Source organism: Oncorhynchus tshawytscha, linkage group LG13, assembly GCF_018296145.1.
Source record: "Oncorhynchus tshawytscha isolate Ot180627B linkage group LG13, Otsh_v2.0, whole genome shotgun sequence".
NCBI lineage: Eukaryota > Metazoa > Chordata > Actinopteri > Salmoniformes > Salmonidae > Oncorhynchus > Oncorhynchus tshawytscha.
Window position 1 is genome coordinate 34,988,169 of NC_056441.1, and position 22,581 is coordinate 35,010,749.

The window sequence follows — 22,581 nt, forward strand, 5'->3', positions numbered from 1 at the left end:
CCATTATTCCTTCTCCACAAAACTTTACAGTTGGTACTATGCATTGGGGCAGGTACAGTTCTCCTGGCATCCACCAAACCCAGATTCGTCCGTCAGACTGCCAGATGGTTAAGCGTGATTCATCACTCCATAGAATGTTTCCACTGCTCCAGAGTCCAATGGCAGAGAGCTTTACACCACTCGAGCCGATGCTTGGCATTGCACATGGTGATCTTAGGCTTGTGTGCGGCTGCACGACCATGGAAACCCATTTCATGAAGCTCCCGACGAACAGTTAGGAACTCAGTAGTGAGTGTTGCAATCAAGAACAGACGATTTTTACACGCTAAGTGCTTCAGGAGTCGGTGGTCCCGTTCTGGGAGCTTGTGTGGCCTACCACTTTGCGGCTAAGCCGTTGTTGCTCCTAGACGTTCCCACTATACAATAACAGTCGACCAGGACTGCTCTAGCAGGGCATACATTTTACAAACCGACTTGTTGGAAAGGATGGCATCCTATGATGGTGCGACGTTGAAAGTCACTGAGCTCTTCAGTACAGGCCATTTCTACTGCCAATGTTTGTCTATGGAGAATGCATGGTTTTAGACACCTGTCAGCAACAGGTGTGGCTGAAGTAGCTGAATCCACTCATTTGGCCATGTAATGTACCTTCACTTGTGTCTTCTGCTCTCAGACATGAGAATAGGCCATCTAGTGATCAATGTCGTCATGGCAAGAACTTCACTGTTGAAAATAATTGTCACTAATTATAGAGTGACAGCCTATCATTCTCCTTTTGAATCATCACACGGGTCCACTGTAATTGCTCAAAACAGACACAGAGTGAGTGTTAGACCTCTCTCTCTCTTTATTTGTAGTCGGACAGTTCAAAGTTGTTTTTTCTTCCAAAATAAACAGAGCGAGAAACAACCACCTCACAATTGTAGGGGGGTGAAGAACATGACTAAGAACAAAAGCAAAACAAGAAACTCCAGTGGTAGAAACATGCTCCAACGTTTTGTGACTGTAAACTTTTTTCAACCGTGGCTTTTCTCCTTACAGCTGTACACACATTCTTGTTTGAGTAGTCTGTCATTATTACCAATATCCAACTTTCTCAAGTGACTTCAAGTAAAATGCAACAACGATTTGGTCTGAGTGCCCACTCAAATAAATAACTGATCACACGTACAAATTCTAAATTCTCCATCAACAAAAAAGCTTGATTTCTTAACTAAATCACAAAATCAGATTAGGACCTCAGAATAGCTTGAAGTACGTATACCACCTCTGCTAAACACACTTTGAGCAAGGAAATGGTTACTACAATCTTCTTCCCAAATCAGATTCAGCTAAATTGAAGACAAAAAAAAAAACATTCAGCTGCCTAAATGTTAAAAGGCCAAGTTGTTAAAATAAAGTGTGGTTTTGTGCCATAAAGCATTGGTACTGCAACGCTATGGGAATCAGACCCAGGGGACACGAGGACAGCATTTAACCACCCCACTGAACCCTAAGATACCATCTAGAAAAATACATTTTTTCCACAGATAAAATGAAGTCTCAAAATATAGTCATTGTTGTGCATTACTCATGCAAGTTATAATGTCTTGCAAGAGAGATGTGACCCTTTCAGGAGTCTGTAGCCTTGACACATCCTGGACATATCCAATTGACAGAGAACAAAACAAGGGAAGAATCTGTTTGCGTGTGGGTAATGCTGAGATGTCCTCACAATTTATTTGCAGATTGGTCACAAGATAGAAACAGGTCATTTACAGAGTGAAACGCAGGAAAAAGTTAGCTCCCTTAAACCATTTGTGTACCATGGACACCCCTCTCAGGCTGTAGAAGTACATGCGTATAATACAGTCTTTGATGCTCTTCAGTTTCTTCATGTATACTGAACCAAGGTGCTTTACAACGCAGAAATACTTACGCCTGCATCAACAAGATGAGAAACTAAGCAGGGCTGCGTTTACTGTGCGAGGCCGTGCCCCTCTCTCTCTCTCTCTCACACACACACACACGCTTTACCTTCTAACTCCTCGTCATAAAACAACTAAACGAAAAACAGCCTGTCCACACCTTTACTTTCTCCCCACATTTGGGGATTCCTTAAAATTCTTCTTTACAAAAGAAAAATAGATATTTATATATTCGTACATAGTATATACACAAAGCGTGGAGAGAAAGACATAGTACGAGATGATCCCAGAGTTCTGGACTATCTATCCTCCTCGCTTTCTAGAGCTTGTAGAGATCCTGCCATCTTGAGGTCCTTCCATCTTTCAAGAGCCAGTAGAGATCCTGCCATCTTTCTAGAGTCAGTAGGGATCCTGCCATCTTGAGATCCTGCCATCTTTCAAGAGCCAGTAGAGATCCTGCCATCTTTCTAGAGCCAGTAGAGATCCTGCCATCTCTCTAGAGCCAGTAGAGATCCTGCCATCTTTCTCTAGAGTTAGTAGGGATACTGGCATCTTGAGATCCTGCCATCTTTCTAGAGCCAGCAGAGATCCTGCCACCTTGAGATCCTGCCATCTTTCTAGAGCCAGTAAAGATCCTGCCATCTTGAGATCCTGCCATCTTTCTAGAGCCAGTAGTGATCCTGCCATCTTTCTAGAGCCAGTAGGGATCCTGCCATCGGCTCTTTAACCTATGAGACAACGCATCATCTGTGTCAACCCTCTAGGTTTCTAGAGCAATGAAAAAACCCAGTCTCTCTCCATCCACTCTTTCTGTTGGGACTGGATTCTCTCAACACATCCCCATCTTTTTTAATTCCGGGTCAGTTCTGACTATAGTCTGACCCGCCTGCAGCTCTGTTGGCAGTCCTGCTCTGTCCTGTCTGGGGTTCGTGGGCTCAATGCCCATCCCTCTGGAGCTTTCAGTCCGAGTCACTGGTGTCAGAGGAGGACGAGGAAGAAGATGAGGAAGAGTCTGAGCTGGAGCTGCTGGCGCTGAGGCGAGACGCTACGGCATGGGGCTCCACTGCACTGGGCTTCTCTGCTGAGAGAGAGACCGATAGACACAAGGTCAAATACTTGGAATATAATGTTGAGAAGACAACCCACACATTTTGCAAAGACCTGAGCTGATCTCTTTCATGAAGTACTATGAAGGTGGATAGGGCCATACATTAGAGAAAATGTATTTTAAATACATTTTGGCTTGTAGTTCCACATCTCTGTGAATACTCAGAAAGTATACTGAACAAAAATATGAAATGCAACAATTTCAAATATTTTAGAGATAAAGTTCACATAAGGAAGTCGGGCAATTTAAATGAATTCATTAGGCCCTAATCTATGGATTTCATGACTTATTTACAGATAGATATGCATCTGTTGGTCAGATTCCTTCAAAAACAAATCTGAAAACGGGACCATATCTGGTGTGACCACCATTTGCCTCATGCAGTGAGACATCTCCTTCACATAGAGTTGATCAGGCTGTTGCTTGTGACCTGTTGTCCCACTTCTCTTCAATTACTATGTGTTGTTGCTGGATATTGGTGGGAAATGGATCATGCTGTCATACACGTCGATCCAGAGCATCCCAAACATGCCTGGTGACTATAGAGGCCATGGAAGAACTAGGACATTTTCAGCTTCCAGGAATTGTGTACAGATCCTTATAACAAGGAGCCGTGCATTATCATGCTGAAACATGAGGGTGATGAATGGCATGACAATGACAAGGATCTCGTCGCGGTATCTCTGCGCATTCTAATTCCCTCCAATAAAATGCAATTGTGTTCGTTGTCAGCTTATGCCTGTCCATACCCTAATATAAACTTGAGACATCTGTGGCATTGTGTTGTGTGACAAACTGCACATTTTAGAGTGGCATTTTATTGCCCCCAGCACAAGGTGCACCTGTGTAATGATCATGCTGTTAAAACAGCTTCTTGTTACGCCACACCTGTCAGGTGGATGGATTATCTTGGCAAAGGAGAAATCCTCACTAACAGGGATGTAAACAAATTTGTGCACAAAATTTGAGATAAATAAGCTTTTTCTGCTCATGGAACAGTTCTGGGATCTTTTATTTCAGCTGAAGAAACATGGGACCAACACTTCACATGATTGTGTTGATATTTTTTTTTACAGGGTAGTTGTCATGTCTGCTGTGTCTATTCTTTGGGCACTGATGCAGATTTATTCCGACTCACCTTTGGTTTTCTGAGGCTTCTTGCCAGAGTTGAGCTGCCCGCTGACATCCAGCAACCTCTGCTCCAGTTCCAACTGCTTCTCCAGAGCCAATTCCTCCCGGGACTTCCCTGCTCCACCTTTCTTCCCTACAAACAGAGAGGAGACCAGGGGGTTAGATGATGCAATGTCTGCATCCACCAACCGATCCAAATAAACAGAGACTAAGTGACTATGATGCTACCCACATGCTACCCACTGAAATCCTTGAAATTTGTATGACATTTGCGTGAAATTGTGACAGAAAAGCCCATCAGGGACACTTAACAGGGACCAGAGAACATTGGAGGGGGGGGGGCTACACACGAAAGCTCCCTCACCGTAGGGCTTGCGAGGCTTCTTGCGGAGGCAGGTCATGACGTAACGTTCCAGCTCGCGCAGCGTGGACGGCTTGAGCGTCTCAAAGTCGATCTCGATCTCCTCTGGGTTGGTGTCGCGCAGCGAAGGCTCGCGTGCCTGGATGATGTGAACCACGCGGCCCAGCTTCTCCCCGGGCAGCTTGTTGATGTCCAGGCTGAGCTGGCGCTTCTCGTCGTAGCTCATGGGCGACACCTCGTCCTCCTCCTCGGAGTCGTAGTGGGGGAGCATGGCAGCAGCGCTCATCTGGTGCATGCTGAGCGTCACTGCCTGAGACTTCTTGGAGGACCTGAGCGTGAGAGTGTGATTTAATGATTCAATCCTAAAGGTGAACATTTTACTTTTGTCAGGAATAGATTTTGGGAATGGTTATAGTACGGAGTAAATAAATCATATCATGACAGAGATGTTAAAATCGATAGACACCGCTTGCCAGTAAAAGGAACTCACTTGCTCTTGTTGCTCTTCTTGCCAGTGCTCCTCTTGCCCTGTGTGGAGCCCCCTTTGCTGCTCTTGGGCGTCTTCGACATCTTCAGCATCTTGGTGACCTTGGGCATTTTAGCCGGCCGGATGGGTATATCCTCTTCGACTGGTACCCGGCTTCCCCGATGCTTCTCGGGCTTCTTCTTCTTCTTCTTGTCCTTCTCTTTCTTCCTCTTAGGCTTGACGATGGGGCCCTGGGAGAGTGCTGCCAGTTGTTCATGAACTGCTTTCAGCTGATGGGACCATGGAGAGGACACGGTCAGTGACTGTTGTGGAAAACACTTCCAGCTCAGGTTTACATAAATACTTTTGTATTTAAAAAAATGTAAATATATATATATACTGTGCATCTTTTTTTATTTTTTATTACCTGCACTTTCTTGATTTTTCTGACAACTACATTATTGAAGAAAAATGTATTACTACAACAGATATGTGGTCGTCTCATCTAGCTCGTTTAAGATGACAGCACTAAGAGTAAGTCACTCTGGATAAGAGCGTCTGCTAAATGACTAAAATGTTGTGATGTAACGTAGTCTGAATGTTGATGTGTGTGGTGTGGTGTTGCGGTGGGCGCAGGGCCGGGTCAGTCTACCTGTGTACACACCTGTTCCTGCAGCTCGGCCAGGCGGTGTGCTCGCTCCTCCTCGCTGTCCGAGCTGGGGCTGCTGTCGCTCTCGCTCTCGCTGCTGGGGTCGCTCTCAGACGAGGACGAGGAGGAAGAGGACGAAGATGAGGAGCGCCCACCCATGGAAGCGGGAGGGGCCACAGGCTCGTCGGGCATCTTGGCAAAGCAGAACTCAAAGACGTCCTGGAGAGAAAGAGAGGAATGCATCAGATCAGTGCACTCAGATGTACCAGCCTACTGCTCAAAGGCATAAAAAAAAAAACTCAGCCAAGAAAAGACACATCTCCGTGCTTAAAATGTGTTTTGACCCGTACCTGTAGTTTGCGTGCCATGGCTACCACGTCATGGTCTGGAGGGTTGTACTTGTAGCAGTTAGAGTACATTATCCTCACGTCGCCGGCAAACTGCTGGGCGTCCCGGTACTCTCGACTGTCCATTTTCCTCTGCAGAGGGAGATGGGAGGAGGTTAACGTCATAGAATGACTGACAGTCTACCTTCATGGTGCTTGATGCAGATGTGTGGCGGAGCACAGGGGGCTGCTGGCTCATAGTCATGGCCAGAACAGAGCAAATGGAACAGGAATCAAACACCTGGAAACCACGTTTGATGTATTTGATTCCGTTCCACTAATGCCGCTCCAGACATTACCACCAGCCCCGCCCTCCCCAATAAGGTGCCAGCGACCTCCTGTGGTGGCGAGGCATGTACCTTGATGGTGCTGAGGTCCATGGGCTGCTTGATGATGTCGTGGTAGTCGTGTAGGCCCAGCATGGAGGCGTCCACTGGTTTGTAGAAAGGCCAGGCGTACGCCGCGTGTTTCTTGGACAGCAGCTCTTTGAGAATCCCGTTGCAGTACCGGAGCTGCTGGCCCAGTTTGCCGCGCCGCACCGGCTGGAGCTGCACAGAATCCGGTAGGTCCTTTTTCGGCGGCTTGATAGGGCGCCCGCTGACTCCCCGCCTCCCTGCAGGTGCTTTGGCGCCCGCCGTGCCTCTGCCGCGGCCCATACCAATACCCATCCCCATGCCGAGCCCCAGGCCATGGCCTACCCCCAGCGAGGTGAGTGTCAACGGGGAGTCGGGCCCGCCGGCCATGCCCATGCCAATCCCGCCAACGCCCACGGTGATGGGCATGGCCATGGTGGTGGGGGTGGTGGTGTCTGCTTTCCGCTTCACTCCCTTTTTCTGTTGGGAGACAGAGAGACAGGGGCTCTTGTCATTGGCTGAAAGCTTACCATTTCGGATAACAGAACAAGAAAATAACAATAAAAAAAGAAACCACACACAAAAGAAAAGATGATGTCAGATGATGTCGCCAATTTCCGGCTAACATTGTTGCAGTAGGTACTCTAAAGTAGCACAAACGGTTGCATGGACATCAGGTAAATTGTATAACAACTTTGTAGTTTAGGGGTACGTGAATACTGCACCTTGGCTGTGGGCTGTGTGGGGGGTAAGCTTAGCATAGCAGGAGTACTGTGGAGGGTGAGAGGTAGGCTCTTGGCCAGGAGCGTCTGTGGGGGGGTGGAGAGCAGCGACTCTGGGGTGTCCGGCGTGGGGGGAGAGTACGCGGACTGGGACACTGCCGGGACCTGGTGAGCAGTCGTCACTCCTCCTGGTACTGAGGCAAATGAAGAGGGGGAAAAAGTGGTTACACGTGGGAGTTTACACATATTCATGTGGTCCTGTGTTGCCGAGTTGGTAAAACCTGGCGCTTGTAACATCAAGGATTGAGGGTTTGACTCCCGATGGAGCCGCCCGTAAGAAAAATGTATGCCTAGGTCGCTTTAGATTATTATTATTTTTTTTACATCTGCTAAATGGCATATTATATCTAGATAGATATACACATCGATATTATTCATATTCACATTATCTGACAGAAGGCGTCAATATCAAACACATTTCCCCAAAATAACCACACACAAAAAGAATCACTCGCAAACACATTCATTAACCACACACAAACAGAGTCACCCCCCCCCGGTGCTCACCTGTGGCCCTGCGCCTCTGCCTGGCTTGCCCGGTTTTCCCCGTGGTGGAGGAGGGGGCAGTTCTATCTCCTCCTGGGGCATCTGGGCAACCTTCTGAAGGAAAGCTTTCTCCAGGGACTGGGCCATCAGAACAATATCATCTGTAGGCTGGGAGACAGTCACCATGGAAAAGTGTTACCCGGCTGGAGATTACATGTAGGGCACAGCACTTCTCAAAATAGGATACGAGATCAGCGTCATCTCTGTCAGATAGGTGATATCTTTAGACAGTTTATAAGACTGGGTTTATTAACCGTAGCTCTGACAGTTTCCAGAGACGTCAAATATAAATAGATAATACGATGTTGAGCTTTTTAAACTCAAATGGCATTTTGATGGCGTGTCCAGCCAAATGGCGTGTCCAGCCAGTAGCCGCTGGTCAATGGCTCATTTATGACAGTGAAAATGTTAACTGTGGTTACAGCATTTGTCTCACACACACACCTTATTGTAGATGTAGCAGTTGGTGAACATGGTGTTGAAGTCCTGCATGCACTCGCTGGCGCTGCGGTAGTAGTTGCTCTCCAGGCGCCGCTTGATGGTCCCCATGTCCATGGGCTGTTTGATGATCTTGTGATAGTCCTGAGGCAGAGAGGAGCACGTTTACTTAACGCTGCCGTGCTAATAATACATATATGGAGCTCTCCACGCCTATTCAGCGCTGTATTGTCTGTAAGCTTGGAAGAAAGGCTTTTAGAAAACTTTTGAAAAGCTCCCAACCAACATAAGAATATTCTCAATACCTTAGTTCTATTTAGGTCTGAAAACTGAGACATCCTAATATGCAAATAGGATTAAATGATTTGAATATCTATCGAGAAATATCCGCTGTCCGTCTGAGTTTGGCTAAGGTACAATGTGACTGGGCTCTCTGGAACAGTGGCTTGCAGGGACACTCACAGGCAGGCTGAGCTTGGAGGCGTCCACAGGCTCATGGAAGGGCCATGCGAAGTGGTGCCTCCACAGGTACTTCATCATGGCTCTCTGGAGGAACTGCAGCTGGTTGGTGGCGCGGCCCTGCCGGTTCGTGTCGTACACTAGGGGCCGTGGTGACCCAGAGGGGGGAGCTTGCCCGTGGGGGAGCAACGGCGGGCCCTCGAATCCCTCGAACAGCAGTGACGGTTTCCGGATGCGCTTTCCGGGGCCCGGCGGGCCCTGCTCCATCGCCATGACGCCATGCAGGCCTACGTCGACCCCGCCCAGGGAGCTGTTGACGGAAAGGGAGGAGGGAATAAGCATAGAGCAACGGGGCAGGTGGAGAAAGGAGAAGGTATTGGATGACACAGCAGCCCTCATTGAACAAGCCTTCTACTTAGGTAGCCCACTCAAAGTCTTAAGTGACAACAGGTTAGTATAAAATATCCAGTCAATAGTGACTAATGCCCCCTCTCACCATGATTCCGTTTGAATTGAGCTTTGAGTCACAACTGCCTCATTGGCATTGACAGAAACTAGAGGATTAGCCAGACTACCAGTACTGTGACAGACTGTAGAAAATATTATATATATGTGGGTGTGGTTTCAGGAGTTCTTGGACAGCTGGCCTCAGGTAGGCATTTATGAGGTTCACCAAGTAGCCAAAAAGCTTACGCAATACACCATGACAAGGATGCACGGGTATATTTAGCTTTGAGCAGTTTGCATTGTTACACCACGAACCCTTTGACTGTTGAAACCTTTCTGTTGGCTGTGGTTTAATGCCCCTGGCTGATAATAGCTGTGGGTTGGAAGTAGTCTCAATAGAAACAGTGTTATCTGTTGAAACTGTGATAAGAGCTCGGCTGGACATACACAGCAACAGTTATACTCATACCAAACATAAAGTGACATAACATGTTACATACAAGCAGCCTGTTAAATGAAACGGTGGATTTAATGGAATGCAGTGACCATTATACTGGTGATATGATCCCATTGTCCTGCCATTAAACACCCAGAGGCTTAGAGGAGAGCAATGATATAGAAATGGAGGAAGACAACACCTCCATGCTTGTAACTGCCCATTTCTCATCTCCCTGGCAACAAAGCTAACAACTCAATTCCATTGGCTGGAAGGTTATAAAACATGGTAACTAGAACCTACCACCCCCCCCAAACAAAGTAGAAGTCCAGAGTCAATTGTGGTTTGTGCATCTAGCACTGTGATACAGATACAACTCGTGTTTTAACAGGAATCATAAAGAGTGCAGTGATCAAGTCACTCAGATCACAGGTGACCCTACCTAACCCTGTTCAAATGCGCCATTGACAAAATTGAGCTGATTTATTTACATACAACGTAACTGAATGAGTTTATATAGACTAGTAAAACTGTGCAAAAAGCTTGTATTCATGTTCCATTCCTTGTGAACATTAACCATGTGTATTGGAAAGGTGCACTGTTAGTTGCCACTTATGGACAAATATTCTAGGTCTCTTCATAATTGCTACCAGGAATTAACTTTCTCTATAGGGACAATCTAAAATAATATGGAAAAGTTGCCAGTGATGCAACTGGGTGACATGTCTTGTGCTTGCATAAGATAGGGAACCGGGCCTGGTCCTCCGAAGACAGGAAAGTAGGGGTTAAATGTTTACGATCAATCCCCACTACTCAAATTCTCAAGATGAACTGACCAATTTTGAAAAAGTTAATATCAAAAAGAGGCCATTACCAACCATTCTATACTGTAGGCTGTGTCTACATGTCCCCTTCAATCAGACTAGATCAGTAGAGCTGCATCTTCCTCATAAGTGAACACCAGATGAAACTACTCGACCAGAATTGTATATTCATCTGTAACTTACCTTGACACAAACAAATAACTGATGCAAACTGTGCCCATTACGTAACCTACGTGGAAGCCACACTGTAGTGACTTGCTCCGTTACCAACTCTACAAAATGAAGACTGTTTTTCTTCAAGAAAGTCTGAAACATGCTGACCATGACAATCCAAGTCACAGATATTCCTTCTACTTGTAGCTTAATATCAGCTGGTATTCAAATGATACAAGTTGGAAAACACATTTGACACTTAGTGTACTTTATTATAAAAGTAAAAAACGTTAAAATACATAACACTTACATCACTGACACTTGTCAGCAACACAAATATCAACACGAGCTACATTTCCTTTAAAAATAAATGTTTGGGAAAGGGAAGACCGTACTAACCACAGAACATTATCCAATTTACATTTTACCCTGATGGTTACAAAAAAAGTAGATGTCTATTCATATTTTCCAGGTTTGGTGAGTGGAAAGGTAGTGAGTAGATTGTGAGGCCACTGCAAGGACCTGATGGGAAACTATTCCCATCCAACAGTTAGATACTTGACTTGCACATGCTGATAAAATAAACAAACATTGCAATGACCCGGCGTTAGGCTGAAATTATATGACGGCTAAATGATCAGCACTATCCATAACCGTAATGCAGCCATGACATGTAACATTTACCACCCTGTTTGCCAAATATATCCCTCCCAATCCAAATACAGGAGAACGAGACTCGCCAAATACTTCAACCCAGTAGTTAGCCACCAACCCAGCTTACCTCGTCTACCAAACCAGAATCACCGCTACGTTAGTTAATTATACCCAAATACATTGGTGATGCAGTAAGTAGATACATTAGCAAGTAACTTACTGTTATGCGACTACCAAAACAGCTCAGTTAACTTAGTTGGCTTTCACTCGAGACGAGCTTTCAATGGCTAACAATCATGGGTATACTATATACTTATATCCATTAGTTTGCCAACTTCGAGTTAACGGAAATAGCTAAGTAACAAAGTAGACCTCCCGACGAGCATTGACCGTCTGCTAGTTAATTAGCTAACTTACGGCTAGGCTTCTAACTTAACTGACCCAGCAAACTTATCCCATGGTAGCCAGTTACCGAGCAATAATATACCCACCAAACAATCACAATGTGAAAGAACTTCGCTTAACATTCACCCCGCCATTAACCATGAGGAAGAGAAAATAAAAATCAAAAGACAGTTATGCTCGAGTAAATCCAGTTTAGCGATATCACCAACTAACGTTAGTTCGCTTGTTATCATGCCAGATGGGCTAGGCAATCCTACTACCGCAAGGACTAGCTACCCGAGACGCTGGGAAGATGGCGTCGGTGCAGTACGATTTAAACGACAGGCGTCCCAAATAATTATTGTTCTATTTTGCAGATTGACGAGTGGTCACATCCTGACAATTGTCCAATATTGTTTTTTGTTGCAAAATTATACAAACGCTCTATACCGACTGAGAAGTCTTGGTTTTAACACGTTCGGTGAACATGTCGGTAATCAGAAAGCATCTGTTTATAAGTGAATACTATTCCTAATGCAACAATATGCTTTCACATCGCAAACCTAAATTCAATTAGTCCGATCGGTACCTGTCATGGGGCGGGTTTATGGCCGTCTCCATCGCGATGGATCCGGATTCTGTTTAAATACCAATATTCAAGTTCCTGTTTTGCCCGTCCTTTCCTCCAGGCCCCACCGAATCCAACTGATCACTGCTTCAGCGAAATGGCATCTCGCGTCTATGCCCGACAATTTATAGACCAACCACGCATTCTATTGGATACGGAATGTAAGACTACGCCCTATGATTTTCTATTCGCAGTTGAACATGTCATCCAAAGTAACCACACCTCCAAACACCATTTGTTTTCCTATATGCTTCCCATCCAAACTATTCGCATATTGTTATTATCAATCAAACTACATTCGCAATATTACTGGCTAGACCTCCCAGCACTCGAAATGTGTACTTTGATTGGTTATTTTACGTAGTCTATTACGAAAATGCGACAGCCAACAACCCGCCCTTTCGCTTATCAAATTACATTACGTCAGTAAGGGCAAAGCAACGATAATGATTGGTCGTTGAAACTCCAGCGCGAACTTCCAGAGTAAACAGATAGCAAGTCATTGGTTAGCGAGTTCACTGACACGTATCTATCAGAAGCTAAACGTAGGCCGAGCGCTTAAAAACACATTTCTTTCCGAGTAGCCGCATTTTGGTTGTTGACGGAGCGCCATCTTGAAGTGCACACATGAGATGGTGTCACAAAGTCTACAAGTAATACCACAGCCTGCGTTGGATCAAAAGGGCGATGATCATAACGCCTAGTTTCAAACCACGTGCTGTGTGACCTACTAACTACATATTTTACCAGGAAAAATTATTTCTGACTACAAGAAAGGCTACCATTATCCGAGGCCTACTAATGTCAGAACTCAACCACGGCCTGACATACTATTAATAGCACAACAGTTGGACACAATAGCTTAACTCACACTGAAGCCGAGGTGTTAAATGTCTTAGAGAGGATAAAGCAAACTAAGCTAAAGTGGCAAAGGAAATTACCCTCCATTGAATGACACAGCAATTCTCAACTCTTGCTGAAATAGTTATCAAATCAGATAAGAATTTCGGATATACACACAACCACTTAATTACTATAAGAGGACATTCTAGCAAAAGGTCGCATCTGTCAAGAATTTTAGAGAAAAGTTGCTCAACTTCAATAACACCCAAGTAGGCCGCATTCACGATTTGAACAGTTCAACTAAATCATAACTATAAACCTTACAAATCTTCGACATTAGCTGTCCAGAGAAAACCCTAACTAAACGTTAGTTATATCTACATTTAACATAGACAACTAAATCCCCAAACATTTCCTATCATACCACGATACTCATTCGACGAAGTCCACGTGCAACAAACTAGATTATACTGAATTATCAGCAAAATGCCAACATTCGACAAAAATAAACTCGTAAAGGTAGTTTTAAATCTCTACAAAATGGTTCCCAAACGATAATACCCATCCCCCACACCAAGGTTACACGTTCTCTTCAATGTCACTCCACTAAATCCTCGCAATTTTCAATATATACTGACAAAGAGTATACATTTCAAAGCTTCTAAATACAATGAAACTTGAAATAAAACATACATTATTGTGTCTTAATCTTGACTAAATACCTACAACAACAAAAAAGTTTGCTAATTGACTCCCAGGGTTACATCAAATTAAACTATTAAAAATCTCAATTTGTAAATCCATTATGCAAAGTCAAAACTTTACTTCAAATTTCTCCTTGTCCTCCATCACGATACTTTTTTTTTCAACACATTTCCCTCAAACATGTCCGACTTCTTCATCATTCTTTGGGTGGGGGAAGGGAAGTCATGTGATGAATAAGCTCATGGCAAAATGCTTGCCAAAAAGTTGTAGGCTACACACTCACTGCCACAGAGAAAAAATATATATTGATATATCCAGAAATGGTCATCTTGCCGTTACAAATCATATTCTTTGTCCACATGTTGCTCTATAAAAGTTAATTCGACCATATTGTTGATAACTTGGCGAAATCCTGAACAAAGGGCACGCTTTCGGGTATCAAAGCGTTGCTCCAATTGGACAAACCCAAACCACGTGGTGCGTATTGGATTGATTTCCTTGACAAAACTGCAGCAATCCATGCAAGCGGACAATATAAAATCCCAGCATCGACACGACCCTTATATTTGTTATACCTGCAGGTCTTCTCTTGACAACGTTTATATTTTGGTTGCCAGCATAGTGGATTCCACTGCGACAGCGAAAGCAAGCTGCTGCGCATGCGTAGAATATGGGCGAGCCAGTGGAAAGTGGGATATTGCCTCTACACAGAGTAGACACTGTTCTAGGGTCAGTTTTCCATTTGGAGAAGGCAGAGAAGTTTCGTTAGGACCTGGAGTTGGTATCTGATTCTAGATCTGTGATCACTCATGCAACTTCTACCTTCAGCTCTTATGAAGATTATTATCAGAAGAATAGTATTTGTAATGTATTGAAAATGTAAAATAAAATGTTTGAAAGAAGGAAAAGTAGAATTAAAGTAACAGTAGGATAAACATCAGGTAATTTGGGAAAATGATTGTGGATAGTTGTGCAATGATCATATAGTATACTGGGAATTTATTTAATCTCCAAACTACAAAGAAATGTTCATTATTATCTTGCCGCAACCTCACTTCTATAGCATATCAGGTCAGTAGGCCTATGCACCACACACTGACATATTTGGGGGACATTATGGCCAACTTGAGGTGGCCATCGCTGTGTAGTTAATGATCTAATCAGGCTTCCAACAGAGAACAAGCTGTCCTTTGTGCTTTCTAAGGACCTGACAAATGGATAGGCTTTGCTGCTGAAGTTGTATGCTCACACCCCACCCTCAGTTCACAGCGCTCACTCAAGAGGAAGATGTCTCTGAGTCACCAAAGCATTCGGTGGATGAGCCCTGTTACATGATGATTTGGCCAGCAGGGGAAGTGGTTGCTAGGAAAGCTCTCTCCACCACTGACTGGAGAGCCATCCTTGGCAACATCCCCCTTGACAACTGACAACGCAATCAGAGTGGTGTGGAACTACAAGGGAAGGTACAATATGGCTCGCCAGTTCATGGCTATGGAAAATTATTTTCTAATTTGCATTTGTTGAGCGAGACATTCTATGTATACCATGAACAATTAGCATTATGGCATAAAATGTTATGACTTGATTGAATACCTAATAAAACTTGGGATAGGCCTTCTAACTCTATTTATTTGGTCCCTCAGCTCCCTTGCATTAACTGACTGTTTGTGGCTGTGTATAATAAAATAGCTGGAATGGAAATATTTGGCCTACTGTCATTGTACCAATGTTTTTCCTACTCCACACCTACTGTAATTTGCAGTGCTCTATGTTCATCAGGGAAGCTCATCAGGCAGAAGCGCAGACCCAGAGTGGCCAAGGGAGGTAATAGGTGGGAATAAGGAGGACCCATGATTGTACAAAAATAATGTCTTGCAGATGCAGGATTTCAGGAAAAATGGCTTGTCTCGAAAACAGTTGCCCATAGCACCAACATTCAGGATGCGAAAACTCACAACAATTACGGATGAGGGTGAGTCTAAAGACCAGCCTCTCAATAGGGTCCCAACTGTAGCTAAGACTAGACCTAAATGTTAAACAGCATAACCCATTTTGCAGCTCTAAACAGAGCCTAACTATCTCCTTACTGGGACTAAAGAGAGTATACCAGAACAGCTGATATCAACTGCCTGTACGTCAGAGGCCGGTGGGAGGAGCTATGGGAGGACAGGCTCATTGTAATGGCTGGATTGGAATTCATGGAGCGGAGTCAACTGTGTGGTTTCCATATGTTTTATACCGTTCCATTAATTCCATTCCAGCCATTACAATTAGCCCATCCTCCTATAGCTCCTCCCACCAGCCTCCTCTGCTGTACATACAGGATGCAACAAACACATTGCTGTGGAGCACATTGTAAAATGATATTCAACCTTGAGCTGAGAGAAAAGGACAGGATTCTTCCCTTTGCTCTTCAACTCTGCCCACACTTATTAACCAATCAGAATGAGCATTTGATTACAATAACTTCAATGTATTAATTAGACCAGGTAACACTGTGGAAAACATGATTTAAATTAATTGCATTCATTAGTTTAAATTGCCATATTTAGTCATACTTCAGTTTAAAAAGACAGAGCTACAGTACATCAAATAGAACATAACTCATGGGTGAACTACACGCTAATTATGTAACTCACCACACCTAGCTTCCACCTGCGCAACAACTCGGTAGCAAACAATTAACATCAGGAACACCTAAACGTGTAGATAGTGCACTTTGTCCAAACCACACATCCACACGCATTTTTAGGCAATAATTAAATACATTTTAAAGAAAGACCCTTTAAAATGGTGATTAAGCCAGTCTAAGGCTGCCTCATCACAGAGACCCTAAGCGAGATTTGGTTGGGGGGGGGGCAGCAACCTCACAGGCAAAACTATTTAGATAACTGGCGAGACTACCTTACCTAGCAATCTAAAAAATGTTAGCTGACATGGGCTAATTGAGTGACTGCCAATGAATGACATAATAAGTGGAACATTTCGAAATTGCAACTTGTGTATTCTAATTTCTAACTTTTAACAGTAAACTGAGACTGAATTCCTAAATATTTTTTTTACTTGGTGGGCCAAACCAAACACCTGCAGGCCCCAGTTTGGTCGACCCTGCTCTATGTGTTGTTTTGACAACCCTGTATTTAAAACAGGGTTCTGTCCTAATGCCAGCACAAATAGTGTGCCTGTCAAATTGAAAAGCCTTGAGTGCAGATTAAACCTACTCTTAAAAAGCATGCCCAATGGAGAATATCTATTGAAAGTGATTTTAAGTACGGAAATAGACTTAACCTGGATCCCCAAAACCAGCCATGTGTCTGAAATATGGGCTCAAACTCTAATTATAATTTAGAACTAATTGATACTCAAATTACATTAAATATATGTAGTGCTGCACGGTTTGTACAAATGTGTCCAGGCTTCTAAAACAGCTGTGTAATTATGCATTCATGTTCTCAAAAGGAAGGCAGCATCTAAGAATGATGATTAGCGTCGGAATAGAAGTGGGTGCTTCCCTCAGAAGGTTACTCCAAGGACGAGAACACTCAGGCTTTGGGGTGTTCAAATCAAATCAAATTTTATTTGTCAAATCAAATCAAATCTGGAACAGACATAGTTCACTAAAGCTTTTTCAAAAAGCTTTTTCAAACTGTTTACAGTGTTGGAGTAGTGAACTACATCTAGTTCAACTAGTAATTTTAGTACAATTTGCAGTAGCTTGGTGGTGGTTGAACTAAAATCAAATCTTTGTAGCGTTTTCAGTAGTTAATTACTTTTTTTTGTTGCCATGTAGCGGTGTAGCTAACTAGCTAACTATCCCTATGTTTTGCAGCATACTGTATGTCTCAGACACACAGGTATACAAAATAAGTGTAAGTTACCTGGTAATGTAGAAAAGCACCAATACGCTATTTTACTGGTTTCACTTGTACATCTTTTTTTCGAAGGGAGCTCAAGTTCTCCTTCAGATACAGTTCAAGTTTGCTCGGATTTAATTTGATTTATTTGTTTATTTGACCTTTATTTAACTAAACAAGTCAGTTAAGAACAAATTCTTACTTATAATGATGGCCAACCAAAAGGCAAAAGGCCTCCTGCGGGACGGGGGCCTGAGATTAAAATAAATAAATTAATGCAATTTAATTATAGGACAAAACACACATCACAACAAGAGAGACAACACAACACTACATAAAGAGAGACCTAAAGACAACAACATAGCAAGGCAGCAACACATGACAGCTCAGCATGGTAGCAACACAACATGACAACAACATGATAGCAACACAACATGGTAGCAGCACAAAACATGGTACAAACATTACTGGGCACAGACAACAGCACAAAGGGCACGAAGGTAGAGACAACAATACATCACACAAAGCAGCCACAACTGAATGATGTCAGATCACTTGTGTGATTGAATCAGTGCACTAGTCTGGTCAATAAATGATTTCTTGGGTGGAACCTAATTGGTGATTATCAGGGTTGTTCTCACTATCTTACCCCCCCATCTGCTAGCTGAAACCACAGGCAGAAAGACAGTACTTTCAACTGGATGGTTGACAAACAGGCTGGGAGGTGTGAATGGCTGGTATGCCATCCTATTGTGTTACCTTCCCTGTTTTTCGGCTCCACAGAATGAATTGAAACCAAGGGAGCAGCCTGTAAATGCACTGGTAAACAACCCTTAACGATTCTCATCTCATTCAACCATTGAGATTCAAGAGTTTCTACATGCATAGTAGAAAGAAAGTGGTGTTTTCATCGTGGATGTCTAGATTTAGTCAAAGTAGAAGTCTGAAGACTTTTCCGAGATGTTTTTTAAAACTATACCTATCAAACTGCTGTGTTTCTATACTTTCACAAAAGATAAGTAAGTTCTTTGCCCTATTTTGTTAACTGTTGTGAATCAACTGAAAAATCTGGTTCCCCTCTGAGGTACCAGTTCAGAAGGGAAGATACACTGAGATAGTGTTGATTCTGAACATCTTTCATTGTTGATTTGATCAGTACTTGCCAGACAGTACAACCTGGATCCAGGGCTAGACGTAACATAGTAAATGTAAATCCAGGGTAGTACAAATCTTACGTTTCATATGGTATGTATTCATTTGTGGATGTCCATCATCCTTTTCTATGATATGTTAGACATAATTCGAATGATATGTTACAGATTGCAATTCTTACAATATGTTACGAATTCCAATTTGTTGTGGCTGGCTTTAGCTAGGTGGCTAAAATTAGCTAGGGTTAGGATCAAGGTTGAGGTTATGAGTTAGGTTAAAAGGTTAGGGGGAGGGTTGGCTAACATGCTAAGTAGTTGCAAAGTAGCTAAAAATGAGTAAGTAGTTGCAAAGTGGCTAATTAGATATAATGCTAAAGTTGTCTATGATGAGATTAAAAAACGCAACCTTTGAGTTGCTAGAGGTTCGGGTTACTCGCCTACCTATCCTCCCCAACCAACCACTCTATTTTCTTATTGCCTTAACCTTCTGTCTTATGTAACCAAACCTAACTTAACATACTGTTAACATCATGCTAAATGGAGCGTTTCGGATTTCCATTTACTATCTTACGTCTGGTCTATGAGACGATGTGGGTTAGTCAAAATACAAAGAAGAGATGTCCCAAATGGACATATACAGTCTGGTTCATATACAGTCAATGAACTAAGCAGACCAGACCCAGCTGCTATCACGTTGGTGCCTATAGGAGAGCCACCCCCTTAAGCAGACCGGAATTGTGACAATTGTTTTCAATGGTAGTAAGACATCTTCATTTATCCACCATCCTTGCTAATACTTCTACTAGATTAATGATATACACAATGGTGTATATACCATGTTACCTTTGGTACCCTGTCCTGCAGTCACCATTTTTTAACAATTTTTATTTTACATGAACGGATAAATTTCAAGTCACTGTGTACTGCAGCGCCATCTAGAAACAATTATAATGACATGCTCCGATAACACAGTGCTACAGTGTCATCTAGTGGTCATTATTAGCGTGCTGCATTCTGTATACCAAAAGGATACATGTCCCACCGGGGACAGACATCAGTTCGACGTTTAGTTTTTATTTGCATTTGGTTGAGTTGTCAACTAACGTGAATTCCACGTGAAGTCAACAAAACATTTCACAATGTCATTGAATTTAGTTTCAAAGTTGGTTGAAAAAAAGACCAAATTCCCATATGTTGATAACTTTTTGAAAACCCAATTCGTTTTCCACGTTGATTACATCAAATCCAATTTTATTTGTCACATGAGCCAAATACAACAATTCTTAACAAATGCTTACTTACAAGCCCTTAATCAACAATGCAGTTTTAAGAAAGTAAAGTAAGTTTTTTTTTTACTAAATAAACTAAAGTAAACAATAAAATAACAATAACTAGGCTATATACTGCAGGTACCAGTACCAAGTCAATGTGTGGGTGTACAGGTTAGTTGACGTAATATGTACATGTAGGTAGGGGTAAAGTGACTATGCATAGATAATAGATAATAAACAGCGAGAAGCAGCAGCATAAACAAAGGGGGTGGGGTGGGGGTTAATGCAAATAGTCCGGGTAGCCATTTGATTAGCTGTCAGCAGTGAAATGGCTTGGGGGTAGAAGCTGTTCAGGAGCCTTTTGGACCTAGATTTGGCGCTCCGGTACCACTTGCCATGCGGTAGCAGAGAGAACAGTTTATGACTAGGGTTGCTGGAGTCTTTGGAAATGTTTAGGGCCTACCTCTGACACAGCCTGGTATAGAGGTCCTGGATGGCAGGAAACTTGGCTCCAGTGATGTACAGGGCCGTACGCACTACCCTCTGTAGCGCCTTGCGGTTGAAGGCCAAGCAGTTGCCATACCAGGTGGTGATGCAACCAGTCAAGAGCCCTCTTGATGGTGCAGCTGTAGAACCTTTTGAGGATCTGAGGACCCATGCCAAATCTTTTCAGTCTCCTGAGTGGGAATAGGCATTGTCATCCCCTCTTCACAACTGTCTTGCTGTGTTTGGACCATGATAGTTTGTTGGTGATGTGGACACCAAGGATCTTGAAGCTCTCAACCTGCTCCACTACAGCCCCGTCGAGGAGAATGGGGGCGTGCTCGGCCCTCCTTTTCCTGTAGTCCACAATCATCTCCTTTGTCTTGATCATATTGAGGGAGAGGTTGCTGTCTTGGCACCACACATTCAGGTCTCTGACCCCCTCCCTATAGGCTGTCTCATCATTGTCAGTGATCAGGCCTACCACCATTATGTAGTTGGCAAACTTAATGATGGTGTTGGCGTCGTGCTTGGCCACGCAGTCATGGGTGAACAGGGAGTACAGGAGGGGACTAAGCACGCACCCTTGAGGGACCCCCATGTTGAGGATCAGCGTGGCAGATGTGTTGTTGCCTACCCTTACCACAGGGTGTCAGCCCGTCAGGAAGTCCAGGATTCAGTTGCGGAGGGAGGTGTTTAGTCCCAGGGTCCTTAGTGATGAGCTTTGAGGGCACTATGGTGTTGAACGCTGAGCTGTAGTCAATGAAAAGCATTCTCATGTAGGTGGTCCTTTTGTCCAGGTGGGATAGGGCACTGTTGAGTGCAATAGAGATTGCATCATCTGTGGATCTGTTGAGGCGGTATGCGAATTGGAGTGGGTCTAGGGTTTCTGGGATGATGGTGTTGATGTGAGCCATGACCAGCTTTTCAAAGCTCTTCATGACTACAATGCTACGGGTCAGTAGTCATTTAGACAGGTTACCTTGGTGTTCTTGGGCACAGGGACTATGGTGGTCTGCTTGAAACATGTAGGTATTACAGACTCAGCCACAGGTACTTGCTGCTTCAGTTTTTGCTTGTAAGCAGGAAGATATAATTATGGTCAGATTTGCCAAATGGAGGGCGAGGGAGAGATTTGTACGTGTCTCTCTGTGTGGACTAAGGGTGGTCTCGAGTTTTTTCATCTTTATATGTCATCATATTGATTTTTGGGGGATTGAAATCAAATCAAATCAAATTTATTTGTCACATACACATGGTTAGCAGATGTTAATGTGAGTGTAGCGAAATGCTTGTGCTTCTATTTCTGACAATGCAGTAATAACCAACAAGTAATCTAGCTAACAATTCCAAAACTACTACCTTATAGACACAAGTGTAAGGGGATAAAGAATATGTACATAAATATATATGAATGAGTGATGGTACAGAGCGGCATAGGCAAGATACAGTAGATGGTATTGAGTGCAGTATATACATATGAGATGAGTATGTAAACAAAGTGGCATAGTTAAAGTGGCTAGTGATACATGTATTACATAAAGATGCAGTAGATGATATAGAGTACAGTATATACGTATACATATGAGATGAATAATGTAGGGTATGTAAACATTATATTAGGTAGCATTGTTTAAAGTGGCTAGTGATATATTTTACATCATTTCCCATCAATTCCCATTATTAAAGTGGCTGGAGTTGAGTCAGTGTGTTGGCAGCAGCCACTCAATGTTAGTGGTGGCTGTTTAACAGTCTGATGGCCTTGCGATAGAAGCTGTTTTTCAGTCTCTCGGTCCCAGCTTTGATGCACCTGTACTGACCTCGCCTTCTGGATGATAGTGGGGTGAACAGTCAGTGGCTCGGGTGGTTGTTGTCCTTGATGATCTTTATGGCCTTCCTGTGACATCGGGTGGTGTAGGTGTCCTGGAGGGCAGGTAGTTTGCCCCCGGTGATGCGTTGTGCAGACCTCACTACCCTCTGGAGAGCCTTACGGTTGTGGGCGGAGCAGTTGCTGTACCAGGCGGTGATACAGCTGAGTTGGAAACAACGTTGATCCAACCATGTTTTGCCATGTAGTGTAGGTGGGCAAATAATCAATAGCCTACTACTGATTCTACTTCAGAAAAGTATTATGGTCATCTAATTTCAATGCAATGGATGCA

General features: G+C 43.5%; 1 protein-coding gene across 1 annotated transcript; it reads right to left on the reverse strand.

Moving 5' to 3' along the window:
* Positions 1-823: 823 nt before the first annotated feature.
* On the reverse strand, positions 824-13,774 carry LOC112264784 (bromodomain-containing protein 2). The gene is given in 13 exon segments (XM_024441626.2): positions 824-2,985; positions 4,154-4,279; positions 4,511-4,836; positions 4,998-5,263; positions 5,638-5,841; positions 5,973-6,101; positions 6,368-6,841; positions 7,087-7,277; positions 7,651-7,662; positions 7,665-7,797; positions 8,134-8,271; positions 8,590-8,896; positions 12,074-13,774. Coding segments are annotated over 13 exon segments (2,457 nt in total). The 5' UTR covers positions 12,106-13,774; the 3' UTR covers positions 824-2,866.
* Positions 13,775-22,581: the final 8,807 nt, after the last annotated feature.